This window comes from Lytechinus variegatus, chromosome 14 (assembly GCF_018143015.1).
Source record: "Lytechinus variegatus isolate NC3 chromosome 14, Lvar_3.0, whole genome shotgun sequence".
Taxonomy (NCBI): Eukaryota; Metazoa; Echinodermata; class Echinoidea; order Temnopleuroida; family Toxopneustidae; genus Lytechinus; species Lytechinus variegatus.
Window position 1 is genome coordinate 12531052 of NC_054753.1, and position 27800 is coordinate 12558851.

A 27800-nucleotide genomic window follows, 5' to 3' on the forward strand; every position below is an offset into this window, starting at 1 on the left:
AAATATGAATTATTTCAAGTCATGACAATATATGTGATACTATCTTGAACATCCTATTTCATATTCTTTGTTTTCCATACATACATCAGGTTCTTATGTATATTAATTGGACCTTTTTTGTTTTTTCTCATGGGACTATGAACGAAAGAAAGAGAGATGAGGTTTACAAGAGCCAATTAGTACATACTATGGAAGAATGCATCCGCTTCATTAGGTTGCAGTTTGTTTAGATTCATGAAGGGCAAAGGGCCTAATGAGAGATCATGATCTTGCTATCAAGATTTTTTCTTTACATTTCATCTAATAAACAATATATTTCCTTACCATACTATTATCAGGCTAGGAAGACATTTTTGGCTATTTTTGTGAAGGATGATTTTTCATTTTTCAGTCTATGGTTAGGTATTTACTTTCTCTCTCTCTGAACCTGTGAAATTTTGGATCTGAAATGTTTATACTTCTTCATGATTATTGAAGTGAAAGTGAAGAGCGCAAAAGAGACAAGAAAGAAAGAGGGACAAAGATATAGAGAGAGAAAGAGAGAAAGGGGAAGAGGGATAGAAAAAGAGGGTGAGAGAGAGAAAGGAAGAGATGGGAAGATCAAACTATCATGAGCATATTGATTTTACACTGCAATTCCCTCGTCTTTTTAAATTATTCATTGTCAAATGAATTGTAGGTTAATCCAACATGGCTGTCAGTCAGTCAATTCAATAAACCTGAATTAAATTGGACTTCATGAAGGCAAGATTAATTATGGAAATATGTACATGAAGTGAGAATATGAAAGAGAAGGCTGATGGCGTGTGATGAATTCTATGAATTTTGCTTGCTTGCTTTGTGGCAGTTTGGATCTCGGGCTGTTCAGGAAAGCGACAAATATACCGTCATTCAAACTCTTTATTGGGCCTAATGTAATGACGTTCTGGAGGGCAATGGCGGGTTAGTCTACTGCTCTCAGACACCTAAGAGAATTCCAAATTCTGTTCTGTTTTTGTAAAAACAAGCTGAAATTCATTTGTTTCATGTCATTATCATTGAATTTTTTTGTAAACAAAGAAAGGCTGAAGGATCATGAAAACAAGCTAAAGCTGGCTTGTTTTTCACATCATCATCATCTATCAATAATCACAATTTAGATCCTACTAGTGAACATATACCAAGGCTCACAGACACATTGACAGGAAAAAAAAAACATGTAAAATTTATTTTCATTTAACTGAATCAACAAATCTTCAACATTGCCCATTACAGAAATAGTGTGTCACCAAACAGTCTGGATGACAAGACTAACTTTACTATGCTTAAACAAGTTTGATTCACAAGTTAAAATGTAGTTAGAGGGCATATAGTGAAAGGGTAATTTGTTAATGACTCGAGTCTTGAAGACAACAAAGAAAAGTGAGTGTAGTCTGTAGTCTTCCTGACTGAACTTAAATTCAGGACTATGCCATTATACCACAATCTACTGTAGATATTGAAGTCTCGAAATGTCAAATCAAATCATACACCACTGGTGTAGAAATGCTCAGTGTGCACATCACACAATATCTAATTGGGTAGTTAAACACCAATGAATATTTAATTAACACCATGAATACAACACTGGTGTAAAATGCCTGATGTGGTCCTCTCAGAACATGAACTGAGGTAGTTTTAACACCAATGGATTTTTAACTTACACCTTGAAAATATTACTGGTGTAAGATGCTTGATGCAGTCATCTCACAACAATGACTGGTGTAGTTTTAACACCAATATGTGAATGAACACTGAATATGACACTGGTGTAAGATGATTGGTGTAGTCCTTTCATTTCACAACACTGACTGGTGTAGTTTTAACACCAATGGGTGTTTAACTTACACCATGAATATAACACTGGTGTAAAATGTTTGGTGCAGTCATCTTACAACACCCGTTGGTGTAGTTTTAACACTTCTGTTTTTGCAGTATATAGTATAGTACGCATACTGGCTTTTACCACTTGCATTGTAGACCTCTCAGTGTGCAGTTCACTCTAGCTAATCGATTACATTGATCTGTGTGCTGTAGAGAAAAAGAACATGAACTCTACATTCAGATCGATCGGAGTGAATGTACAGGAACTCTCAGACTGCATCTTGTTTCAGGTCCTATGTCTCTCTTTTACTGATCATTTTAGTGTTGGTGTCTAATGATGATGTTAATTTTACTGAAGGGAAAAAATTATCTTGATTTATTTTCCTTTTTGCTCTTATATTTCTATTGATAAACCTTTCCTACTTAGAGTCAGAGTGCACTCTACTCTTTCAAATGAAGAGTAAAAAATGTGAATAATATCATAGCAATTGCAGTCTTTCTTTTCATTTGTGAGTATCTTAATAAGCTGATTCTTAATTTGGAACATACAGTATTGCTTCAATGAAAGAAATAGAGCTTCTCAAAACACTGACAAAGTAATCATGATTATTCCTCTTTTGAAAAAATGTTAAAATTCATGAGAGCATAATTATGTAGCATTCTCCAGAATATTTTTACCAAATACCTTATGAATATATCAAGCAAATTCCTGTTAAGAAGGCTAGCTTTAGCATGAACGACAGACGTCTTGAGTTAGTCTCCTACTGTGCTGAGGCTTGACCGCTAAACCGCCCCCAAATTAAATTCTAGTAAAGAAAGGGAGGTATTGTAATAATGCCCTCAGACTCATAATGCATGAGTTGATTGCCCGAGGAACTCTCTTATTTGGCACCTTGTGAGTAAGAAATTAGGGCAGAAGTGTTTTATTATCAATTTAGTGCAAGGGTAGTGTGATGATACCATAATTGATTGGCGTATACTAGACATGGTGATGTTTCTCTAGGGAATTCTGGGAGGAAAATAGTGATAAGTAGGTTACTTAAAATGTCAAACTGGATGGGTCGTAAACAGGCTCAGTAATATTTGACACCATTTTTATTCACGTCTTGTTTTGATGATAATGATAAGAGAAGGAATTAATATTTTGTTTAACACCTGCATTCACCTTCTATTACCATATTCTCAATATAAAGCCTTTATCTTTAATTAAAACGACCCATTCATTCGATTTTTTTGTTTTGATGTAGTTTTAAAACAAATCTATAGACATTTTACCTACCCACCGTATGAAACAATATATACTGTGGTTGTTGTATACTGGATGTGTTGCTTGAAACTGTTACTTTGTCCAAGATGTACATCACATTGTCAAGAATTTTTTTTTATTCATCCAGGTATATATTAAATATTGATCATTAAATTATGCACTTATGATTTCATTCCAGGGAAAGTTTGAGCAAATTAAGCATTGACGATGGGACGTAAATGAAAAATGATTTCTCTTAATCTAGTCATGTTACTTACAGGTGTTACAGATACTAGATGGAGATACCATTGATTGATGCAATTAAGGTCAAGTTTATTGACTATCAAATGTATTTATTGATTATTAATCAAATACATTTATTATCAAATTGTTTGCTATTTTATGTGATGTAAAGACTTAAATATTTAATTCTCCATTCTTCTTCATATCTTCCATATCCAGGTCGTATGTCTGCCACCTCACCGTTAACATCCGAAGGAGGATCTACCTACTCGCTCCAGGTTCAATCCTGCGATTGCAGCGGCCTCTGCAGCGACACCATCCCAGTCAACATCCACGTCTCGCAGCAATGCCAGCCAGGTTGGAAGGGTGTCCCCAAGCGCATTGAGTACCTCCCGGGATCAAAGGCCACACCCTTGGCGCCCAAGGCCTACTTGGATACCTGCGGACGCCTGTTGTGCAACTCGTCATCGCTGACCACGACCGTGACGCTTCAGACTGATCATATCGGGTTCGGCTGTGATAGAGAGACCTACTCCACGCAGTCTCAGCGTACGCTTTGCAGTAAGTTTAAAGATTGTTCAAGAGTAATTGTTAGAGTGAAATGAAAGGAGCACAACTTCAGATGTTGACTGCACCATAATATGGTTCACATCAGGGATAGTTTCTGGGTAGTCAACTGTACCGTCTATCACATGGCTTATGCTTTAATGTTTCAGAAAGCTTGTGTTAATTATGCACATCTTATGCATGACTCTTCACACAATACGAACATGTTCTTATTATGCTAACTGCTTAATAAGATTCTCAATTATTTTATTCTTATCTGCTTCAGATGAAATCTGATCTTTGTACATGTTTGTTATAATTTTCTTGTCAACAAGTATCTGAATGCTGAATATTTTAATTGTCATTATAAGCTCTCAAGGAAATTCTTTCTCACTCTGTTGAGCTATCTTACTTGGCAAAGGATCACGCTACAAGCATATACAGTCATGCATGACTTACAAACTTTTAAATCGAACATCCCCCAAGATTAAGAAAAAAGAATTGTAATTTACACCCCTTCCCCATCTACTTTTTTTGTGTAGATGCTGATGCAGGAACCTACGACCTCCTGCCCCGCCCTAACGCTGGTGAGCAATGGACCAAGAAGCTTACTTCGGACAACGGCAACGAGAGTGACCAGATCTACCAGTTTGATGGGGTCAGGGATGCTGTCATCGTTCCCGACCAGTTTGCCCCGCCCGACAACCTCACCTCGACATTCTCCATCTCCTTTTGGATGAAGCATCGGAACATCGTCGGGGGAGATCCGGAGTATATTGTTTGCAAATCAGACAGCAAAGGTGAGAGCTATGATCATCTCTGAGAGTTGTCCTCAAGGGGGAATTCCTTGCTCTCTAGGGGACACAACTTTTACTCAAGAAAATTTTGGTCAGATATGTATTGCAGAAAACTTATACCTGTGACACGATTTTGTCAGTAATGGTAATTTTCCTTATAGAGTACTTCCATAAGCAGGTATTTCTTGGCTGATGTATGGGCATTCTAAGGAACATGACTACTTCAAACTCATTTCAAAGACCTAATGTAAATCTTTTAATTTGGAGTTTCAAGAGTTTGCATACTGGATGCATATGCTTTTCTTCACTCAGGTTGTCATGATTTAAAGAAAAGAAATAAAACCTCACCTTGCAAGTGACAATTACAAGGCAGGAATTAGAGCAGTGATACAACCTCCTTTTGGAAATGTTACAACATAGATTCAGCTGTCCATGTGTAAAGATGAAAATTCCTATAATATTAATGTCACATCTGTTGTCCGTAGACCCTGATGTAAAGCAAGTCCACATTCTTGTCCCTGATGATGCCGCATGGTAGCGATAGCATCTGTGATAAGCAGCAATGACACATGGAGCAACACATGCTCAAGAAACAGGTGTCAAAGTGGCTACCTTATGAGATTTTCTTTCTTTTATTATGATTTTGAGGAAATTAACATACAGGTTTACTTTGAAAAACCAAGATGGTGCTTTCTTGTCATTCAAGAGTGGCACATGCACGATATGCAAAGCTCTCTGCACCGCTAAGACAGTATCTGAATCTTCTGTTATTGACGATAGTGTTGTTGACACTCTAACAGAAGCCTCTGTCTATCATGTCCTCTATATATGGATGGGGTTGTGGTGGGCGTTAACCCCAAAACACCGGGTTCCCTCCGCAACTCAGATGAGGAAGAGTAACAAGGATTCCATGAAGGGGGATTAATGGGGGTGTGAGGACGGATGTTTCCTATAAACAGACAACAAAAACCAGGTCATTCCCAGTAGACTTTGTTGGCAAACCCCGCGGGCTGAGCAAAATCAAATGTTTATGATTTGCCAGGGGGGAGGAATATCACATACAGACTCACAAGTCTGCAAAAGGGTAACAGGGATTCCGTGAAGGGGGGATTAATGAGGTGCGAGGATGGATGTTTCCTTTAAATAGACGACAAAAACTTGGGCAAACCCTGTAGGCTGAGCAAAATCAAATGTTTAGGATTCGCCAGGGGTGGCGGAATATCATGTACTGAAGTAAGCCGGGTGATATTTCCTTTCACAGAGCGCAGACATCGTCAGCTCTATGTAATTTCCTGTTGGCTGTTGGTTCTGTTTGTCATGCTCTTGCAGCGCACATCCTTGTGAGTGTATGTTACAAGACGATGGATACACAGAGTCAGTTCTTGAATGAGGAAGCCCCTTTGATTGTAATGTAGACTGTGGATTTGAGAGGATACACCTGTTTTGAGAGACACTGCTTGGCTCAAGGAATTAACATTTCTGGAGCAGACATTGATTGGGATTTCGAATGTTCTACCTTGAGTGATAGTATCATTTGTTGAAAGACAGAAAAAATAGAGAAAGAAAAACATGTATGTGTTCTTTGAAATGAAAGGTAGAACATTTAGAACAGAGGCAATTACTGAAAAGTTGGTCTTTTGTTATTGCAACCATTCCAAAATTGTAGTAATTCTAATGATATTGCTAAAGGCCATACCCAAGAAATAACAACAGTTGAATGTTACATGTTACATTTAGAACAGAGGCAATTTACTGAAAAGTTGGTCTTTTGTTATTGCAACCATTTCAAAATTGTAGTAATTCTAGTGATATTGCTAAAGGTCATACACAAGAAATAATAGCAGTTGAATGTTACATGGCGTATACATTTCAGGAAGAATATATGAAAAGGGAGAAGATGTTTTAAACAGTGAAAGCCTATGTATGTTACAGTTACAAGCAAGTAAGTAAATCGTCAACAAAATAGTCCAATAAAATAGTTTGAACATGGCCTTTTTTAGAAGAAATTCTGATAAAAATGAAGATATCATAAACAAATTATGTTCGAAATTGTACAAATTCCAGCAGAGACACAAGACATAACTGTAAGAAATTGAAAAAAAAATCATGAGCTGCCAGTGCCTACTTTTTTCAATTTATGTACATATACATCCATTCATGGCATTCTTTTTATTATTTCTGTTCCATTTTGTTCTTGTCTGATGCTTTCAAACATGACCTCTAGAATTCTCTAATGGGATATGGGATGTTTTCTAATTTGATATTGTCCCATTGCTACTAGCTCTCGACACCTCCCAGATTTGCAAACTCACGATGAGAAGTTGTTCCATCCAGGTGTTTTCCCTATGTACTTTTTTATGATTATTGATATTAAAGTGAGAATGAAACTGATCTTACCATAAGGGAATATAGTCAGTCTTGAGGTTATTTCTGAGGCCTCATTTGGTATTACCCTTGTCAAGATTAATTAAAAGAATTAGATCTTCAAGAAAACTTTGATAACATTCTGGTTTTACATAGCACTTCATACATTAGAAAGAGATATCTAAGCATTACAAAGGATGCCAGGTCGTGGTTGAATTTAAAAAAATGACCCACAGATTGACATGGCCTCACAAACCCTTCACAAATAAAAGTAGTAGTGAGGAACCCTCAATAATTGTCACAAAACTTTTTTATTTTAATGTGAAAATCATAAAGCATGGTTTATTCCCACATTTACATTTGGCAATCTTTTACAAAGTTCAAGCTGCATTTTTAGATCACCCAATTATAGCGTGACTTTCCGAAAAAATAAAATATACAAATATAAAGAAACATCTTGAGTATATTCACAAGGCATGGCTTTAATTGGTATTGATTTCAATTATCAAACCTACTGCATATTTCCTGTTCATCCGGAACCCAAGACACCCCAATCACAATTTGACCCCCTTTATCCCTCTGCTTACCCCCCTGACCCTAAATCCGTAGCAGGAAGGGGGCTTTCCGATCACCATGGAGATTGGAGAGGGGTAAAGAAGTTCCCCCTCTCTCTCTCCAAATCGTCCTTGTTGACAGGTTGACATAGAAATAAAGGGGAAAGGATTTTGTTTACTTCATCGGACTATCTTAGATCATTTATTCAGATCCTTATTGAGTATCTTACAGAGTGACAAGTGTTTTATATCAAGTGGGGCTCTATATGTGAAGGTGAAACTTCAATGGGGGTTTACTAACCCATTTAAAGGAATAGAATAAACTTTTGAAAATAAGGGGGGGATATTTCTTCTTGTGATCATGTATACATGTACATGGACACTGGTTCAAACTGCATTTTGTAACCGTTCATTAGTGATGTGCCAAGTTCAAGTAAAAGTAAGCATTTAATTTCGTCCAATTTAATGTATCACATATCAAATGGGTACATAATATTGCACAAGATATTTTTTAAACAGTATTCATTGTACTTCAATCTTATTGACCATGGAGAAAACATTTGACATTTTGTTAGAGAACAACATAATAATTTCTGAGTCATCACTTTATCATATTATCGAAACAAAGGGACTGTTTTGATTTGTGCCAATAGGTGTGAGCTATCTGTGATTTTTATAAACGATTACTGTGTTATTGTTTGTTAAAGTGCTATTACCTTTGATTGCGTAATCATAGATAATGGGAGGGGCATGAAATGTATGAAATGAGGACCTCTAATGTTAGAGAAATAACCAATTTATACTTTATGCAGTAATGCTGTTCAATGCATTGTTCAATGACACTGTTTGTGCCTCAAATCTCATCTTAACTATGTTTAAGCAAGTTTTCTTTATCAATAAGAATAGAAATTATATGTGAAGTGTTTAAATGATGATAAATAATTACTTTTCATTTATAAGCTTACAAAGCACATTGAAAAACAAACAAAAAGGACATGAGAAAGACACAAAAACCTACAATTTCACAAACATCATATGAAAATGGCTAGTGTATATGGTTTTGAGACACTTCTAAAATAAGTCTTATTGTATTAGAATGCGTAAAATGTCGAAGGCAGTTGAGTTCCCTATTTGTATTTTCCTCTTTTGCTGAGGATCTTTCTTGCTCATCTATTCTTTTTTGATTATTTTCATATCTTCCCTAACTTATTTCTTCCTCTAATTCACATATTCTATTTGTTTCTTAAGTCCGATACATCAAGCGATCCCCATATGTTATCAGTCTTCAAATAGAATTATTTCATTTTTAAGTTGTAATAGAGGGTTTAACTTTCAATGTCAAATTGATTGAATTGCAATACATTTCCCCAACATTTTAATTTGCATCTAGGAAATAACAGAATGATTTCATAATTATGCTTGATATTTATAGGCAATTATCAATATTTCTTAATTAGTTTAATGATAGATTCCTTTATGTTCTGTTATAAATAGCAATCTTACTCATAGTTGATACATGAAGATAACTTATCTGTAGTCATGGGATTGCAGGGGGAAAAAGATAACATTGTCTTTATCAAAACTAATTTATAGAGTTATGATACTCCATGATTAACTAGATAATCAATTATCAACTCCATTGTTGTTACAGAATCCTAAACCAGCTATAATGAATTGACACAATTTAGAACAATCAATTATGATTGTCTGAATTATTTCAAACTTCAAAATGTTGGTAAGAATTCCTTGAAAGGGTCCGGTTATCAAATATTTCCTGTCCGGGGCGAACAGCTGCTAGCGGAAGCAGCATTTTCCCCCCTCTTCCTCTTGTTATAAGCCTCACAGTAGTTTAAAAATCTGTATCGAAATCTCCAGGAGTTCAAAGCGAATAAGGCCAAAAGGTTTAATTATTTAGTCTGCTATCAGAACTAGTGGTCATTTGCGTAATCCAGCCAACTGCCCCCAGACTATGAAATCAGGAATGTTTATCTTTACTACATTCTTGTTTCTGTAGGGGCTAGGTCCTTGAGTGCAATTTCATAGTTCCCTTCTGCGGATGCTCCCTGACAAGATATGTTGCTTGATTTGTTCATCAGCGTCCTACTCTTAAAGGAGTTACTCAGTGTAGGGCTGAAACCTATAGAGATCGCTTATAGTGAAAGGAAATCTTGGGTTTGACCTGTGTTTGAAGCAAGATTATATAAATATTAAATGTGATATATTGATTAAGGAATTATTATGGTCAGCATTTGAAAAGTTACAGTATGAACTGATATTACTCTACGCATATTTTTAAAGTTTGCAAAATGATTCAAAAAGTCAACTAAACTACTTCTCTGAGAGCATGTTCATATTTCAGCTTGTTCTTTTTGAAAGGAAATAGGAAAGCTTATTTAGATCATAATACTTAAAATGCAGGGCAACTCAACTTTATTTGTCATAGCACTCCAATGGAAACTTTTTTTTAGAATTGGGTAATTTTGCAGAATACGAACTACTGATGATGATAATATCTTCAGAGTGAGAAAACTCTCTTTCTTTGCAATTAACCTACATATTCATCTTCCGCAAGTTTATGTGGTTAAAATTAACACTACAGAGAATGAGATGGTGAGGATGGGAGAGAGTAAAGGGGTGAAAAAAAGAAAAAGAATATTAGGGAGAAAACAGGATCATTACTCTGTGAAATTGACCCTATAGGGTTATTAACCAATGTCATGGTTATATTAATCCATTTCACGGTTGAATGCTAGTAACCTTTCTGTTTTAACCCAATACCTACCATGACCGCTCAGCTCCTGTTTTACAATCTATCGGCATAAATGAAGTTAGCAGATGATGGGTTAATCTCATGATCTGCATTACCCCTGCTATATGATCAGGTGCTTGTCAATAGAAAGTTGTGAAATATGAAAATTGGTGCGAAAATTTTCTATGAAGAGAAATGAAAGGCAAATTTGATTGCCTGAAGAATTTAGACCAGTTCATGGTAATACAGGTTATATGTTTGTTTGATGGCAGCTCCCCCATCCTGTTCCTTGACCTGACCAAGGAATTTTGATGTCCACTTAATTTAGAATAATTTCCAGTTATTAGAGTCCATCCAAAATCCTCTTTATTTCCATATAAAGAAAGCTTATGCCAGAACCAATATCTTGTTTTACTTCTGTTTGTATAAAGGGGCATTATCTTCAATTTAACTTTGGTTCTTATTTTATTGTATGTAATATAGAATGTTTCAATTATTTTAGATTTGACAAGGGTTAAAGCAGCAGCAATTAATCATGCTTATAGAAAAATCAGCCATGTTTAAATTGTAATAGGAAAAAATGAAATATTTCATATCGTGAAATACAAAAGAATTTGTGACTTTGTGATGTCATCAATTCCCTGATTTGCATACCACCTGTGTCGTGATTATAACACATGTGAAATATCTTTACTTTCTTGTTTTACATCGGATTTTGATGACAGAGTTATGCTCATTTGAATTTTTGGGGGACTTGACTTTAAGTAAAGTTGTCTGGATAAATGAAATTATAAATCAATTTATCAAAATTTTATTTATCACCTCTCAGAACCAAGGTCTACCGCCTATTAATATGTCAAAAAAGGGACATAATGTAATTTATCATTCCTCATGACCTTTCTGTCTCATCCCCCACCCTCCTCCAGGTCTGAGTCGGCATCACTATGGCCTGTACGTCCACAACTGTAGGTTGGTGTTCGTCTCTCGGCAAGAGACGGGTGATGGTTTCTACCCATCCATGTATCGGTGGAAACTCAAACAGGTCTGCGATCAGGAGTGGCATCGTTACACCATCAACATCGAGGAGTTACAGGTGAGGAAAGATTTAATTTGATATTTTTTTTAAGGATAGGGTAAGGGTAAAGGATATGAGAATAGACAAGGGTTTATGATGTAAAACAAAAAAAATGAAGATGAGTGTCGTGCACCTTTTATAGCATGGTATCATCGGGTTCATGAACATTCTGCGAGGATGCCAAATGCCAATGTCAAAAAATTTGAATATTCGCATTTTATTATTCAGCAGAAGTGTGCCAAAATTTTTCCACATAGGATCAAACATTTTGCAAAGCCTTTGCAAAATGTTTGTTAGCCCTGTGAAAACTAGGATTTGCAGTACATTTGCTGCACAATGGGTGCTTTCAAATTCGGTGTTGGTGGTGTTAGATGCAAAATCGTCTTACTTAGCTTCAACACCTCATGTGAGTTTACAAACAAAAAAGTTATCCAGACTACATTATTGATAGTTTGACACCTAGCTAGTCTTGTCCCACAACTTGCTTCATTCTATGTTGGTGTTGTGCTGATGTAAACATTGACCCAACACCAAAAGCTTGGCACCGCATTAGAATTCATCCACAGTGATGAGGGTCATATTGATGATAAAAACAATTTATCTATAGTGATATACACATACACAACTAAATAAAGAGGCTTTAACAGGAGAAAAATATAATTTGTAAACATTTTTTTTTGCATTACTCCTATGCATTGAAAATCAGAAGTCAGAAAGTCAGAAAAAATTGGAACCAGTCGGATTCCACCCTGCCATCTACTGCTTGCCGGGCAGCGACTTAAACCCCAGGCTATTCTGGTTCACGGCTAAGTCACGGTGAACTGGTACACAACTGTTTCACATATATTTGAACCATATTTCCTTTGCTATTTTTTGTTTTAGGCCTCCTTATTCATTGATGGAGAAGCTCAGATCGGTCCTAGAGTATCAGAGGACTGGCCACTCCATCACACTGCTAATCCTACAGCTACTACTGTAGGAGCATGTTATAAAGGTATGTATCTTCCAAACGTTCTTGAATGTTGATGAAAATAGTTTAGTAACTTTAAAGGAGAATGAATCCTTTGGAACAAGATGCTTGTGTGAAAACAGATAAATCAAAGAAACAGATCAACAAAAGTTTGAGAAAAATCAGACAAATAATGAGAAAGTTATGAGCATTTGAATATTGCGATCACTAATGCTATGGAGATCCTCCCATTGTCAATGCGACAAAGATGTGTGATGTCACTTGTGAACAACGCTCCCCATTACTTTAGTATATATTTCACTTAAACTGCCTCTTTTATCACATCTATCTGTAGATCATGTGTTCTTTCTATAGGAGAGCATGTAATACAGATTTTTAAAGAATATATCATGGATGAAGAGTTTGTATCATCTTAAGAAAAAGCAAAAAGAGACATTTTGGGGGTAATTTATAGTCGATCAAAGGAAAAGTTGTTCACAAGCCAACTTGATCCAAAGGTTTCATTTCCCTTTATAGAATAGCTTAGTGAAAGCAAAGGTTTCTTGAGCATTATTTTCAATGTTTATCTGATGGCTTTAAATACAATGATAATATTCCACTTTGATGAAGCACTTGATACATCAAGTATCTGTTTGTAATGATTGAAGAAAAAACTATTAGGAAAAGATGCAAGTGATTGCTTGGCTTAAGAAAGTCTACAAGACTGGACAAGAACCTGGCCACAGTATTCAAGATGGGTAGGACATATAAAAATTTACATTTTTCAAAATTTCACAATTTTACCTCACCTTAAGACCGGAAGGAGCTTTAGATTTAAACGTCAAGTGCATTGTTACTTGTTACATTAATTCATAAATTGTAAAATCCAAGATTTTAATAATCTCATATTTGTAATCTCTTCATGTCCTTTTTCACCCCTCCAGGAGCTCAGGACAAGTTTGCTAACTACTTCCAGGGCTACCTTGCCGGCCTTAGCATCCTCCCCGGTCACATCGAAACCCCAGAGGTGGTCACCTGTATGGTCAGATGCAAAGAGGGTCTATCGTTCAACGTCGGCAACCTACCAGTCAGCGTGGCTCGCATCAACACTGCCCGCACCAACCTCACCCTTTCTGTAAGTTTTGGTTTTCAATCTTCTGTGCCTTGGACACTATTTCGCAAAAGTTGTCAGCACTGACCATATTTTCAGCTCTGGCAGATTTAGCAAAATTTGTCCATCACTTTCATCTATGTAGTTTCAAAATTAATATTTAAGATTAGAAAATAATAATATTAAATTTATTTCACAGAGTATGACGAGCTATCAAACTTTCTATGAAATAAATATCTGAAGTATTGATAAAGTAATAAATATCACATCTCATCAATGACACTATGATTAATTGTGTTGACACACACATTTCTTCTTTTTGCTCAAAAACCATAACATATTCTCCTTTTGTTTCTTTCAGGGTGAACTTACTGAACAATTTTCCAGTGTACTTCAACAGGTTGCCTATGTGAATGAAAGGACTTTCCCCACCCAGGGCCGACGCCCCCTTTCTATCTCTACCAAAGCAAGGTATGTGCAGTGACGTGGTTATGATGGTAATAATGGTGTTAGTGGTGATAATGATAATGATGGTGGTGGTGGTGATGATGATGATGATGATTATGATGATGGAAATAATGGTGATGGCCATGATTACTTATTAAGAGGATGACTACTTGAAATAATGCACTTCTCCCCAGGGAGTGGAAATGGTGCATGCATCGTACATAGGTAAGACAGGCTGACAAGTATAGTCACACTCTAAGGAATCCATAACAATGCGAAGCGAAATATTTATTATAACATTATTACTCATTACAAAATTATTACAACATCCAGCATCTTCTTATTTATCCTCCTCTCCAGCTGCAACGGTGTTGAGATCACCATCCCAGATGTCTCCTCCTATGTGATGGTCCTGCACCCCCATGAACCTACCATCAGCATCACCGGATCCCAGGCAACATCTCAGACCATTGCTAACCTAGTGGCTGGCATCAAGCCCTTCAAGACCGTCACCATTGTCAGCATCATGACTGAACAGGAGGAAGAGGAACTTGGTGCAGGTCAGTGGAACTGGATAGATATGACTTTTTATTTTTGTATTTATGAAGGGCCATTATTTATTCAGTGAAATTTGTGTGTATTTAAGGTAAAGAGGATCTGTGTACATTTGTATATGTAAAAGAAAATGTATTAAGGGTATTGACAAGAAGATTCAGCCCATCAGTGGATTTCATGGGTCAATGATGGTGGTGGTAATGATGAAGAGCAGTAGCAGGAGGAGGAGAGAAGGAGATGGTGGGAGTGGAGAAAGAGGAGGGGGAGGGAGTTGGGGAAGGGGAAGGGAAAAAAGAGGAGGATGGAAGGAGTAGACAGATGAAGAAGAGGAAGAGAGGAGGAGAGAAGGAGGAAAGAAAAAGAAGAGGAGGAGGAAATGGGTGAAGCAGCAGAGGAGGGAAGGAAGAGGAGAGAAATAGAATAGGAAGAGGAGGAGGAGAGAAATAAAAAAGGAGATGAGGGAAGAGGAAGGGGTAGGAATGAAGATGAGAATACTGGTAATAATGATGAAGATCATGAAGGAATTATGAAAATTCTGTTCCATGTAGCAATATGTGTTCTGCTTTATGTACCTCACTGTATCACAATTGTCTAACTCTTTAAAAGCAAAAATATCAAATTTAAAAGTTTCCATCTTGTCTTGTCTTGTCTTTCCCTGTCCAGAGCAACAAGAAGTGACTGGTGGTAACACCCCAGAACTGATCACCCATAACCTAGACTCCTGCAGTGTACTGGTCAAGCAGGGCCAGCTGATGGACGGAGAAACACTGACCATTCCGGAGGAGGTCCTTCAGCAGCATGGCTTGACCGTGGTCAACTCAGACTCTGGGATGGTCATCAAAGGTAAGAATTTGAGATACTGGTCAAATTAAGTTTTTGCTTTTAGGTTGAAACACTTATCTTAGCTAATGGTAAATGTGTCAGGAAATTGCAGAATTGACTCCACATGATTTGTCTACTTTCCATTAGTCTAGTCTTACTTCGTCCACAACCATTTTGGCTAATTGACTGCCAATTTACATTTTTTTTCAAATGGCTATAGCCATTTAGTCTAATCATCTACTTAGTTTCACTTTGCATAGTCTATACGGTTCGGTGAACTGCTAATGAATCAAATATTCTTTTAAAACGGGTTAGAATTTATCGAAATCTTCTATAATACATGATTTAAGGATCTTGCCCTCTTCCACTAAAATACACAAATATCAAAAAGTACTTTTTTTATGTCTTTAAACCCAACACCACAAACAAGCTGGCTTGTTTGTTTGCTAGTCTACTTTCTAAAAGGGCGAAAGGAAACTAGAACATATGTGTGGGCTTTTATCCTCGCCAGTAGGAGGGACCTTGGAGGGGTATATATTTGGGTACGGGAGGGGTCGGAGACAAATTACTTCCTGTGTCAAGAAGTCCATAGTCACTGCCGAGGTTCATAAAAATCACTTTTGACCAAGGACTCACTTAGGGGCAGATGTGGAGTAAAGTGCTTGCCAGATTTAAGGTATTTCGAAGTTGGTTGTTTTTCTATTTCGTCACTGCAAGTGAGGATTTAGTTCCCTTGGAAACTTGCATTAACTTTGCATGTTGTGTATGTCTTATATTTCACATACATGTATTTCTATTATGTGTACTAGATTGGAAAGTTTATAAGGGGTGTAATTCCTTGATTTCCTTATGTTGATTTACATCAATATTTATATATAGATGTATTATTGAATTTCAAACTTTGAGGAAAGATGACTTGCAATTTTTTTTTTATAATATATATCCACTGTGGAAATGAACAGTAATCAAGGTCATAAAGTAAAAACTTGAGACTTTTATTATACAAGTGGAACAGAACTTAGATTCTCCTTCAGAATATCAATTTCTTTTCTTCTTTTTATATTGATATCATGTGTTTTTTTTTGGGGGGGAGGGGTTCGTACTTGTTCTTTGTTCTATATTTTGTTGATGAGTGTACCTCTATTCACCAAGCTTATGTTTTCTACATCTCATTGTATATACAGGACTAGCTACATTGAACGATTATCAGAACGTTTTGAGGCAAATCTCTTACACTCAGTCATCGTCGGGTAAAAGCCAGGATCGTCGTCTCACCCTTCACTGCTCAGAACTCAATGGAAGATTTGTCAGCAATGACTTTGACGTTAGGGTATGTGATCAAAACACAAGTTTTCCTATGTCATTTTCCTGTATAGTATGTAATGTTCATATGTAGTATTCCTATGTAGTTTCCTATATAACTTACTTATGTAATGTTCCTATATAGTTTTGTAAGTAGTTTACTATAAAGTGTTGCCTATGTATGTCTTAAGTTTTCTTATGAAGATTGTCAGCAATAACTTTGATGTCAGGGTATGTTAGCAAGACACATTCTCAAGTTTTCCTATTTAGTCTAAATTTTTTCTTCTAATCTCATCAATTTTAATAATGATAATAACACAGTTCTTGCATAGCGCATATTACATTATGTCATAGCATCCCTATGCGCTTCCAAAGGACCTGGATATTATTACCCTGGCTTTATCCCCACAGCCTTTTACAGTGCGGTGGCATTTCAAGGAATGAATTCCTGCCAGGTACCCATTCATCTCACCTGGGTGGAGTGCAGCACAATGTAGATGAATTTCCTGCTGAAGGAAATTACGCCATGGCTGGGATTTGAACCCACAACCCTCTGTTTCAAAGTCAGAAGACTAATCCACTGGGACACAATGCTCCACAACTATTGATGTAGGGCAGTGATAAAGCACTTTTTTATGCAACATGGCAAAGTAAGACTTAACATATGTTAGGCATTATCTGGACTGATAAACTGCTTCACTTTTAGTGATTATTTGGTTTACAAAAGGTCGACCTATGCAGAGGTTACTATATATGTATTGACTAGTGTTTAGTTTTATACCAAGTGTTTTATCAATTATATTCATTTGGTGCAGATCGGAGTCCTTCATCAAACAATGCGTGCCCTGAATAAACCAAGTCACGTCAAGCAGTCTGTGATGTTCAGTCATAACAACGTGAGAGTTCATGACCAGCTCAAAGAAAAACATTCTCCTCAGCATATTACATCATCAAAGAGCGCAATATCAAGTAAGTATATATCTGATAGGATCGATGTACAGTCAAACCTGTCTATAAGGGCCACTCAGGAGCAGAAACAGTGGCCACTGACAACAGGTGGCCTTTATAGTCAGGTTCTGTTGCACATATTCTTTTCTTATGGGAGACAATTTCGGTAGCCACTAAAGACAGGTTGACTGATTCATCTCCAATGACTGCGAAAAAATAGATAAACAAGAGGGAAATGTTATTCTATCACAATTGGTAGGATGAACAGAGTCAAAAGAAACAATGTAAGGAATTACACCAACCTAACCACGTTTAATTAAACCCATGACTCTTGCTTGCATGTAAACTGCTCCACCAGCGGATCTATCCGGCCAGCTCTTATAACCACCATTTATTACAGCAAGGAAGGAATAGATCAGGGCCCTGTTGCATAAAAGTTACCACTATGGTTACTTTTCCATCCAATGGTAACTACCATGGATTCCTCAATTCTGATTGGCTGTTGATCAGCGTTACTATGGTAGTTACCACTGGATGGCAAAGTGACCATATTCGTAACTTTTATGCAACAGGCCCTGATATTCATTTGTAATGGTTATAACGGGAAATTCTTCTGTGCCCATGAGAATATTCCTCTAGTTTTGAGGTGGTGATGTTCTAATTAAACATCTGGCATTTGTCAAAAAGTAATTGTTTTTTAGATAATTAAATAATGATTATCATTGAATCTTTCTGTCATCAATTTGTAGCTTCACGGTGGAGCTGACTGATCGTGTAGAAAATTTTCTTTTGATTTTAACCTGTAATGCACTTGAACTAGGTAGGTTTTATACAGAGTCTATGGGAAATGAAAATTTCAGTAGTAAATGGAATAACAGTTGAAAATATATTAGATACAAGATACTGCATAACCTTTACCTTTTTTAAGATATATTGCTATTTGATTAATTACCTTACTTTATTAGTAATTGTTCTGCTAGTATCAATGCATGAACTTCGTTGGTAATTATAAGTAATTTTCCTGTATCCCCTCCTTGTTACAGGTACAGCAATGGCGATTGTTGTCGTTCTCTGCGTGGGATTCCTACTCTTTATGATCGTCCTTGGCGTGTTCCGTATCTACGCTGCCCACAAGGCTAACAGAGCGTTCGACGGTCAAGACATGGATTGGGACGATTCGGCCCTCAACATCACAGTAAATCCCATGGAAGGGGTAAGTTAGAGATAGATATGGGCTCATGCTTTAAAGTAGATACATGAAGTTGATAACACATGTAGGCCCGAATTTACAAAGGTGGTTTTGATAACCCACGGTTGAGTCCATGGTTTATGCAGATTTCCTGTATAAATTACGCCTAATTCAGCGCGTATCGGGTGCGTGTTTAGAAAATGTCAATGCTGATGGGCGCTTTTGTCACAGTGCGCCATATTGACTCCTGTTACCATGGTTAGATACGCTATTATATTCATGAGTCCACTGTTCGAAGAGTGGACTTATAGATATTCTTTCCCAAGAAACATCTTTATCTTTGTAGAAATTGAAATACTCCATGTTGCCAGATAGTTTTTTTTATGACAGTTTTCATTTGAAAATTATTATCACTCAATTAATACAAGAAAAAGGGCGACTTTCGTCTTCCAAAATTTAAAGATTCTTTTTTTACAAAATAGATCAATTAGATTTCAGGGATCAAAAAATGGAATTCTCTAAACAGTGATATAAAGGGTACTTTGAATTACATTTCATTCAAAAATAAATGAAAGAGCTCACTACTTGCCACTTATTGATATATTCAAATTATGCTGAATGATTCTTATTATTTCTTTAATGTTAGTTAATTCTTAAGGTTTCATATGACTTTCTTGTTATATTTATATCGTTATTTATTTTATGTATATTTTTTGTATCTAATGTAATTGTATTGTCATTGTATTTGATTATTTTATATGTCGAGGGTTGCTTGTTTACAAGTTTTTAACTTTTTTTAGCAATCCTGGTATTTTATGTACTACCTTGTTTATATACATTATATTATTGTAATTCGATTTTTATCTTATACCAAATAAATGTTAATCTGAATCTGTTTTAAAAAAAATAGCATAGATAACCATGGTAACAGGCGTCAATTTGGCGCACTGTGACAAGAGCGCATCAGCATTGGACATTTTTTAAACACGCGCCCGATATGCACTAAATTAGGCATAATTTATACAGGAAATCTGCATAAACCACGGACTCAACCTTGGGTTTTCAAAACCACCTTTGTGAATTTGGGCCATTAAGATTTAGGCATCAATAAAAAGTTGTTAATCCATAGAATAAACAAAAATATCATAGAATTGGCTAACTACGTAAAAAATTTTAAATGATAATTTGTCCATTTATATAGTGCAGTTTCTGTATGCATATACTCCACTACGCTTAATACTTGGTATCATATTAATGCCTGGCTGTAGCTGAACCACCATGTAGGTGCTACAGCGTTCCAGGAATGGAAGCATTGCATAAAACATTTGCCATAGAAAACTCTGGAAAAATTTTTGCCAGAGTCTTTTCATGTGTAATTTTCAGTGGCATAATTTGTTTGCCAGAGATTTTTAGGGCAAAAAGTTTTATGCAACGGGTCCCAGGTAGCCATTCACCTCACCTGGGTCAAGTGCAGCACAATGTGGGTAAATTTTTCTGCTGAAGGAAAAGATGCCATGGCTGCATGGATTTAAGGTTTCCTGTATGTTGGTTTGTAGCTGATGAGGTCATGATTAAATGATATTCACCTGCCAATTGCGCATGTTGTGCAGGTGAAAATTTTCACAAGGTTACCCAATTTATTTTGATTACAGATAAGTGCCTTTATTTGATATAAATGGAAGCAAGTCATTCATTCCGATTCTTCCTTTCTCTCTCTCTCTCCAGCCAATACCAACAGGAGACACCGACGAATCGAGCGAAGACGACGACGAGGATAGTTTGGAAGACGAAAGCTCCAGTTCAGAAGAAGAGGAAGAAGAAGTTTGCGTCGAAATCAAAGGGACGCCGTTAGAATGGGATGATTCAACAATGAAATTCTGAAAACAACCCTAATCGTATTCTCCATCAAATCCCTCCTTCTTCGCTCAATCAATCCTTGCCTTTCTCCATCCTCTTATCCTCCTTTTCCATCCCTATTCCTTCCCTTTTCTTTTTAAAACTCCTTCATTTTTTTTTTGGCCAACTTCTCTCATTTTAAACTTTGCAATCGAACCTTTCTCCTCCTAAATTCAAAGCATTATTATTATATTGTACAAAGAGTGGTTGATTTTTTTTCAACAAAGATCTTTAATTTTCACTTCATGTCTAAAATGGTCTCTAATTGTACAATTTTAATTGCTGTTGTGAAAAGTTTGTGTGGTTTTTTATGCTTATTTGTTATAAGAGTGTTTATGATTATTTGGTCGTTTAAAAGCTAAGTTTGTTTTTTGAAATATGTAATGTTGGTATTATAAAGGACTTAAACTGTGATACATTAAAGGCTGAATTTGTGATGAAAATGAGTTAATTTTAGACAAACATCAACCCATAGAGGAACAACATTTCCTACAGCGGGCTACATTTGCAGTTTCTTACTCACCCTAATTCTAACAATCACACATTGAATATGATAAGAAAGAGAAAACATTCTGAAAAAAAAAATTATACCATTCCCAGTGCAGTATGACATGCCATTGCTGAATTAAAGCTGTTCAACTGAAGCTAATCATTACACTCTTTAAATTGGCAATGTGTTGAAAATTATATTAAAAACTGCAAACGGCCAACTTTTCTTAAAATTTGCTATTATCATTGAAAATAGAAAATCGTTATTCATAAATACGAATTTGCAACTGTTCATCATATCTTGTTATTGTCATTCATTTGACTCAAGTTTTCACCACATTTCATTGTTTTCAGACTTTTAAATTGGGTAAAGAATAAACAATTATTGCCAATTTGAGGAGTAAAAGCTAACTTGTTGTGGAATGTTGTTACTCTATGGGTTTATCCTATCATCAGTCAATAAACTAGATGTGTGAGGTGTTGAATGTCGGTGGATATTTTTTCTGAATACCTCATTATGTTAGCGGTGATTGCCAACTAGAAAATTAGGTTCAAAATATTTCTTTCTTTACACTCCTAGCCGTGCAGACACCATACACGCCGTTTCATTTACAAATATGTAACAAGTACTCCACATATATAAATTAATGGTATAAAAAATACTGCCGAAGAGTGGAGAATTATTCCAAAAGGTACTACTTTCACCTGTATTACTTTCAAGAAAATTGCATTTGTTAACAAAACTTTGCCTATGAATGAAAGCTATCACAGAGCTTTTGCATAAAGACAGGTCTCAAGGGGAAGTATATTCTGGTATTGATAATTCCATTTTCATCATAGGTGGAGATATCGCCTCTTGGCATCTAGCTCTTTGATGAGGCCTGCCATCCATAAGTAGATGGTAACCTTGACTAACACTGCCCCTATCTCAATTCTTACCTCTTGAAAACACCCCTCCCACTTTATATGCCGCTCTCGAGATTCGTTGGCGATTTTTCTTATTTTAAAGTTGTAAATTGATTTTGACCAATTATATATTAATGTATTTTTTGAGAAGAGAAGAAATGTATGACTATATCTTATTATCTTGTAATTTATGCTGTACTACAAAAAAAAAGATGAAAACAGTGGCATTTTTATGATATTGTTAGAAAAAAATATTAGATTAGTAGTGTTGGACATGTAGTTTTAAAGAAGATAAAAAATGCAATAATAATGGCTTCTTGCAGTAGAGAGGAGTGAAAAAGTATAAGAAACGCAGAGTGAATTAGACAAAAGTTTAGTTACATGTTATTTTGCTGGAGTTATCATGATTTTAATTCTCAAACCAAGCCTCTCTTTATACCTCATATTCAAAAGACAAATCTTCTCATATTCTTATCATGACGATATTGATGCTAAAAGAAAATTTTATTTATTGCTAACCAATTGTTTCATGTTTTTTAATGATTCATTCTCTGTGATGGTCCTTTATTATAAACCAGTATTTTTGTTACTTAATTTGAAAATCATGCTATCCTCACAAACATAAAAGCTTGTATATAGATCCTGAAAAATATAAGTTGTATAAAGTGAAACCTGAAGTTGCATAAAGCCTCATTTGTAAATCTGCAAATTTAGGTTTAGGTCAAACTTTATCTTGCTTCATTGAGGATATTATACTTTTATTGTTCCAATTATTGCTTTTGTTTAGCTTTTTCAGTCAGAGACGTTATCGTACTTGCTTTTGGAAAATAAATCTTAAAGGAATATAATTACTGAAAGTATTATATTAAATAAATGTTGCAGTAAATATTATATTTGTGTACATTTGTATGAATGTGAAGGTTTTTTCCATTTATCTTAGCCATTTATGTGTATAAAACTGATGTAAATTGAATAAGGGAGTTCTGTGTTCACTTCGTTTCACGTTTGGTTTTGCGTTTCATCAATGTTTTAAGGTTTTTCCGCAATGGATAGATCACAGTAGATTTTTCCTACACTGAATGTTGAATATTTCCTGATGACTGGTATCCCACCATTAAAATGTTACTATTATCCAACTCAAAGTCAGCATTTTTTTATCACAGTGAAGTACTAGGATTGTGATATTGTATTGAATACTTGTCTTTAATCATTTTAATTCTTAACGATTCAATCACTCAAATCTATTAGCAGGGTTTTTCAAACATACAAAGACAGAAGTGGTTAATTACTGATTGTTTATTTTATATATAAATTATTATCTATGATCAGTAATTATTAATATATTATTTCAATAGTGTAATTTGTGAATTATACCATAATCATCACTCTAATTTTACTTTACTAGGGATGAAACATGGATCAATCTTTGGCTTTTAAAATCATGTTCTAATTATTCATATTACATAATCATATTCGAATTTTCTCTGAAATTGGACGTATAAAATCTTTAATTTGGCTACTGGGATCTGGGTTATGAATCGAACGATTGCATTTCAAAGCATTACCTATTGGCTTTGCACATGCAATTTTCTATGTGTTTATATTGTGTATATGAATAAATACATATATCACTGTGTACATTTGGTTAACAAAACACAAAGCTATTGTGCTGAAGTTGTGTTTGTGGGTATTGAAAAGTTGTAAATAAATCTGATTAATTATGTGTCTATAGATTAGAAGTCTGTAGTTTGCACTGATAAAAAAAAAGGAATTTCTCATGGTCATTAACAGCATTCAGTAATAGTTTTGTACTAAGTACTTACAATCTTTGTTTCTTTCTCATACATGAGCCAACAATCTCAAATACACTCATTTTGCAAAAGACATTATACATGAATGTTCATTGATTTTGTTAATGGTAATGAAGCCGATAATATGCACATAGAATTTGTTTGATATTAATTTTGTGAATGATTTTAAATCTGTGCTTTTGTGATAAATCAGTGCTTTCAAACTGAAGAAAAAAATATGTTGCACAAAATTTTTCAAAAGGGGAGCCAAGTTCGATAACTTCTTAAAGTCGTCTCGCCAGCACAGGAAATAAGGGATGGGACTAAGGGTGGGTGCTTAAATGATGTGCTTATTTGGTTGCTGGCTGAGAAGTGTAAAATCGTGATTCCAAAAATCTACCATACATGGTAGCTTTAACATGTTTCTAAGAATATTATTACCAGTTTGACCGATGACTTTTCTTGTGAGTCTATTCCCAAGTTTATTTTGTCACGATGATGTAAAATGAAAGGATTTTGATGTTTATGTTGCATTTGGCAATGCTTCTAAGGTAGTCTAATGGAAAATCGTCTTAGTGTATTTGACATGAATACGACTTTACAGTGGTCCCATATAATCAATTACCACAATATGAACTGCATATATTGTGTGTCGTGAAAGTTGGAATAAACTTCATGACTTTCATTACAAAGCAACGTAAATTGTATACTTTTGACATTTGTTACGATTGTTAAAATTCTAAAGTATGCACTGGAAATGAAATTATTCGTATCCGGGGACAACATTAATGCAAATGTTTTCCATTTTATTACATTATGAAAATTGCCGACAGCGTTCCAAACAATCGATACCAATCATGCATCAACTCGAAATTTATTTGGGGACCGAAAGTTGTCGGTCAAAAGGGACATGCCCTTGAAACTCTGGTCAGGAAATTAAAGCTCATATTTTCATGTACATGGTATGGTAGTAAAGGTGTGTGAGAAAGTTTCAAGTATGGGATTCATTTTCAAGCAATTTATAGAGTCAGGAAACGGGTTGAATTGAAGTAGAAATTTCACAGTTGATAGGTCATTTCATGATGGGCCTATCAGTTGTGGAAAAAGTATGAGGATTGTGTGTTATTTTAAATTTTGGGGTATTCACAGGTGAACAGATAGAAAAGGAGAGAGGAGGAAAAAATGATTATTTCGGTCCTCGCAAGTATGTATATGAATGAATATATGATGTAAAATAATTGCCGTTTGGTATTACATGTACATGTAAATAGGAACTGTAGGATTAAATTTGTAGAAAAAAAAGAAGATGAAGAATTTGATATTCCCTTGGTGTTTAACTAAAAGATATATATCAGGGTGCAAATTGTACAGTACATCAAATAGGATTCTGGGTCTCGACAATTATGCATTTTGCCGCAGTAGTCAAATAAAATTCAAACTATCAACACTAAATCTTGACAGATTTGTCATGTAGTGTTTGCTTGTGTATTTGATGTGTTGTGATAGTCCAGGGAAGTGGTTTCAAGGGAGAGGAGGGAAGGGGTGGGAAGGGGAAAAGAGTGCCAAAGGGGGGGGGCTGTACAAGGAGGTGAGGGAGTGGAATGGGGTGTTAGGGAGAAGGGGGGGGAGAAAGGGGGAGAGATGAGGAAGCAGAGGAAAGGGGAGGGAAAATAGGAAAAAAGAAGGGAAGGGAGAGAAAAGAGAGAGAGATGAGATTAAGGTGAGGGAAGAAGAGAGAAAGGAAAGGACAAGGGGAAGAAGATGAGAAAAGGAATGGGGGAGGAAAGGAGAGATGATGAAAATGGCAAGGGAGAGCAGGGGGGGAAGAAGACAAGATGAAGGTGAGAAGGGAAAGAATGGGGGAGAAAAGGAAGGAGAGGGGGAAGGAAGAAAAAATATGGGAGAAAGGGTGAGAGATGCGGGAAAAGCGGGAGTAGCAGAGGTGATAAAGAAAAGAATGAAAGTAGAAAAGGGATGGGACGGGAGAAAGTAAAGAGGAGAAGAAGAGGAACAGATGGAGAAACAAGAGAGAATTCTTCTCTTTCCTCCCCTCCTCAACTCCTTCCTCTACTCACTTTTGTTCTCCTCAGCATCCTTGTTTTTCTTTCGTCAATCTCATTTTCATTGCTCTCCTATCCCCTCTACGGTCCTTGTCCCATCCAATCTCTTCCCCTTTCCAACACTCATACAATCAACACATTTTAGAAATAAAAAAAAAAGAAATAGAAACTAAAATCAAATTTCAGACAGATATAGTTGAAGAGACACATGCAAAAATATTTGTAGTACATGTACATTAAATCATACCCTTTCTAGGCATGTAACATAAAACATAACATGGAAACATTAAAATATTTCACAAAATGAATGAAACATATTACCGGAAAAAAAATAACAATACAGGATAAGTTTATCAACTGACAAATATAATACTGTAATATACAGTATCAACCACAAATTGTAATCAAATCATAATTTCAATACAATATACAAAAGGTGTTTTTCACCAAGTTCTATGTTTGTATGACCGAATAGTCATTATTAGGTGCCAAGGTGAATGTTATTAAACATATAATCTCATTGATCAATGGACATGGCACTGCATGTATACTCGCTGCCAAGTGAAATTTCATTTGAATCACTTAACCAAGTTTAACAAATTTGATTTGAAGGTAGTAGTTTACAAATACATTTTTCGATGCAATGCACCTATGCATGCTCCCTAAATTCTCATAATACGATTAAAAAATGCAATTCCCAAAATTTAATGAAATAACGCAAATATGCATTCTAAAATTTTACTCAAAGCTCATGAAAGATCAAGATATTCAAATCTTCACAAGAAAAAATATGAAGCTCATACACATATTGCTATTCGATAAGACAAAGATGATACAAAATATTGAAAACATTTTATTATTAATACTTCTTAAAGTATTATTGTTCAACTGTCAAGTATCATTAAAAATCAGAATGAATAATAATTTCATGTAACGGCAAGCTCTTATCTACAGCCTACAGACACCTATAATGTACATTGCACTTATATAATTGAGCTGTTCTTATAAAAAGAATTACATTTTTTTACCAACGAAATTGTGTGTTATAAGGGATATAAAATCAGATAAGGAAAAAACTTTCAAAAACATTCATACAAAACACTCATAGATTCACTTTTCTTAATTGTGCTCCTTACAAACAAGACCGGTGTGTTTGCTCAGTTGGTAGAGTGTACATCTCACAACCGGAAGGTCGCGAATTCAAGCCCCGGCCGCTTCAGACCACAAGACAAAAAAAATGGGAGTTGCTGCTACCCTGTTTGGCATTCAACGATTAAAGGGATAGAGCCTCGTTGATCTGGCACTGCACGGCGGCTCCTGGGCCCATGATCAATTGGCAAAGCAAATTTTCGGAGTATTTCATTTTATGTATATTTCGAACAATAAAATATGGATAATTATCAAATATGGATTACTATAATGAACAGGTTGGTGTACATAATCAAAACTTTACAGAGCTTCTACAGAAGGATTAGTACTTATTGATAAAGATAAACTACTTGTACAGATTACATACATATCAAAAAGACTTTAATGATCTTTTGATAGCCATACAGAGAGAAATAATTCCATTTTCTCACACTTTAACTGTAATTCTATCAATTCTAGTAATATTTATAATGCATTGTAATGAGTATTCACAGCAAAGTAGGCACTGTATATCTATTTTACATTCAAAAAGAGTAGACTCCTGAAAAAGTTTGAATTTATGTGATTATGTATGTAAAAATACCAATTTTCTTGCCTATTCACTGACTTGCTATGTATAAAACCCAAATAGTCTGCGAGCTGGGGCTTCCAGCACTTCATGCATTCAAGGAATTATCCATGCTGGGTACCCATTCACCTCTCCTGGGTTGAGAAGCAAAATGTGAATAATGGTGGTGTCACACCTTGGCGTTTTAGACAGCGTATGCCCGA

The 27800-nt window shown here is 35.6% G+C and overlaps 1 protein-coding gene across 1 annotated transcript; it reads left to right on the forward strand.

The window, feature by feature from the left end:
* The first annotated feature begins 3522 nt into the window (after positions 1-3522).
* On the forward strand, positions 3523-25272 carry LOC121427662 (calsyntenin-1-like). The gene is made up of 12 exons (XM_041624176.1): positions 3523-3892; positions 4420-4677; positions 11268-11434; positions 12299-12410; positions 13310-13500; positions 13838-13947; positions 14284-14483; positions 15142-15321; positions 16485-16630; positions 17418-17571; positions 18594-18763; positions 20465-25272. The coding sequence occupies exons 1-12, from the start codon at positions 3556-3558 to the stop codon at positions 20618-20620; spliced, it is 2181 nt and encodes a 726-aa protein (XP_041480110.1). The 5' UTR covers positions 3523-3555; the 3' UTR covers positions 20621-25272.
* Positions 25273-27800: the final 2528 nt, after the last annotated feature.